A 2,775-nucleotide genomic window follows, 5' to 3' on the forward strand; every position below is an offset into this window, starting at 1 on the left:
CATCAGGATGGGTCTCACCTGCTAACCCGTGAGACCTGGTCTCATAGAATTTTTTTCCCTTTTTACCTGCCGTATTGTGCTTATTATGCGTTCTTTGACAACTTTGATTGAAAATATGAATTTTCCTGGAACAATGATCTTATTATGCGTTCTATTGTGTGTTTCAGATTGCTGTTATGACGCCTCAGATATTGTTGGATGCCCTGAGGCATGCCTTTGTAACAATGAGTGCAGTGAGCCTGCTAATATTTGATGAATGCCATCGTGCCTGTGGAAACCACCCATATACACGAATAATGAAGGTAATGGGATTTTTCTTGTTTTAACAACATCTGTAGATATGTTTTGGCTTGCCTCTCATGCAGCTTTTTGAGTCATGAGAAGAATATGTTTTTCATAGTTTGGCATGTTGAATTTCCTAACGGTTTATTTCTCTTTTGAGTCTGTAGGAATTTTACCTTGGCTCTCAGTGGAGGCCAGCTGTATTTGGAATGACAGCATTTCCTGTTGCTACTAAAGGCAAGAATTCTACACATGACTCGTGTGCTTCCTTTCTTTCTACCCTCTGCGATTATTCTTCAGCAAATATTTCCAGCAAACGACCGCTATTTTTGTTCTTGAAATCAGCATGTTGTATGACTGTTATGTACCATGTGTCGTGCTCTTATGATCTTATCTTCTCCCCCACAAGATCATACACTTCCTGAAGTGCGATACTCTGTTGTGCCAACAGTGCCCTACTGCTGTACACTATATATAAATTGCAGTTAGCTACCTGTACATGACTGCTTCCTTCTTCATCTGGATGACTGGGAACACAACTTGTACATTTGACATGATTTTTATTGGTTTATTTCATTTTGACAAAAAGGAAAATTGTGCCTGCTATTCATCCTATCTGAAGGCACTTGCGACTTGGGACCAATTTATCAAATCAAAATTATTTTCCTGCACTAGGATGATTTGTTAGACGCTAACTTCAGTGGAGGAGAGGCAAGTTTCATTTCTAAAAATTACCTTCCTTTTCAGGCACTTGCACGGTACAAGATTGTGAAGCACACATTGGTCAACTTGAACTTACATTGGACGCAAAGGTTACCTCAGCATCCTCAACTTCTTTCACTTTGAATTTCATTGAGCCTTTGGAAATAGCCTCCATACCTTGCATGCCATTCCAGGTATATATCATAAAAGATCGTAGTGAACTTGAGAGCTTTTCCCCTCCTGCAACAATTGTGCACAAATACTATGATGCTTACTCGATTGATTTCAAAGATCTGAAATCGAAGCTCCAGATATTGTATGAAGAGGTGATTTAATTTAACTATGTTTTGACTCATTCATAAGATACATCTGTAGTTTGGACTTTAGAGTAGCCACACCTATAATGCGCTGTATTTCTCACTTTGCATCTATATTACTGTACAAATATTTATTTGTTAAAAGTTGGCATTGTTGGGCAGTATGATGCTTTGTTGGCTAGTCTGCAAGAATCGTCACCAAATAAATTTGAAGACACGAATAACATATTAGAGACATCAAGAAAGACCTTGTTCAGATACCATGAGAAGATATTTTATGGCCTAAATTTTCTTGGTCCAATCATCACCGCTGAGGTATTGTATAATCTAATCATTGAGTAGCTTTACCAAATTTTTCGTAAGAGTTACAATGGTTATTGTTCTATCTGATCTAGTTTGTTGACTTCACATAAGTCCCTGATTCCAACTGAAGTTATTCAAACTTTTTGGCCATGTGTAGAATATTCGCATTGGCAAATTCCTAGCCGGTATACTATCACAATATCCCTTATGTTCAGCAGTTGCTGATAAGATCTCTGAATTAGCGATGATGGGCAGAAATTTTACCTAACATTAAGAAGATTAACTGCTTTGCAAGGTCATTTAATATGTTTTTAGTGTGGAGAAAATCATGCGCATCAAGTCCCTTGTACACTTTGAGGGAAGAAATGCTGCATCACGAGCAAGTAGACTAGCGATTTAGCTACCTATGAACCTATCATTTTCCTCTCAACGGAAAAGTATATTTCTTAGCATTATGCTGCTGTTGAGTTCGTCCCTAATCCTTGAAGGCCAAAATAATGGAGTAAATGGACAGTTAAATTGCCAGGGTTGTTTTTTATTTGAGGGAAGGCCATCATGACTTAGCTTTATTAACTTCAAAAAACGTTTACATCGTCTATGAGCTTACTGACCACAAAGTCAGGTGTCTCGTCCAACCAACTAAAGGAAGACCTATTACAATAACTAAAGTTTGCTAGGACATGAGTCACTTGATTACATGAACTGTAACAATGCTTATAAATGACCATCCCAATCAAGGAACTAATATCGGCACATTCCGTGAAAATTGCCGCCGCCGAATCCCACCAACTAGTTTGGCCGGTGTAATAGTTAATGACCTGTAGGGAGTCTGATTCTGCTTTTACTCGATTAAATCTGAGAGAATTAGCGAGAGCAAGTCCATCTCTCATCGCCATTGCCTCCATTGTGATCACATCCGCTGCAAGAGGAATGAATTTACCATTGCCAGGATTGTTGGTTAACAAAGGATCGCTTTATGTTGAATATGGAACATATCCTTCTCATGAAGTATAAGTTGCATGTGAGGAGAAGCTTGAGTCTACTAAAAGGTCAACTGGTATTGTCATTCAAATGATTGTGAAGCATATTAATTGGTCACAATACTACTTTTTAATTTGCTGTGAACTGACCATTACACTTAGAGCTATTTATCTTGGTAAATACATTAAAA

The 2,775-nt window shown here is 38.1% G+C and overlaps 1 protein-coding gene across 1 annotated transcript in view; it reads left to right on the plus strand.

The window, feature by feature from the left end:
• LOC119333668 (endoribonuclease Dicer homolog 3b-like) overlaps positions 1 to 2,775 on the plus strand; it is a 12,982-nt gene that overhangs the window by 1,409 nt on the left and 8,798 nt on the right. Inside the window, exons 4-8 of the mRNA XM_037606491.1 lie at positions 168 to 302; positions 450 to 519; positions 1,030 to 1,094; positions 1,179 to 1,310; positions 1,464 to 1,616. Coding sequence (XP_037462388.1) covers positions 168 to 302; positions 450 to 519; positions 1,030 to 1,094; positions 1,179 to 1,310; positions 1,464 to 1,616 — 555 coding nt within the window. The remainder of the gene's footprint in view (positions 1 to 167; positions 303 to 449; positions 520 to 1,029; positions 1,095 to 1,178; positions 1,311 to 1,463; positions 1,617 to 2,775) is intronic.

This window comes from Triticum dicoccoides, chromosome 1B (genome assembly GCF_002162155.2).
Source record: "Triticum dicoccoides isolate Atlit2015 ecotype Zavitan chromosome 1B, WEW_v2.0, whole genome shotgun sequence".
Lineage (NCBI taxonomy): Eukaryota > Viridiplantae > Streptophyta > Magnoliopsida > Poales > Poaceae > Triticum > Triticum dicoccoides.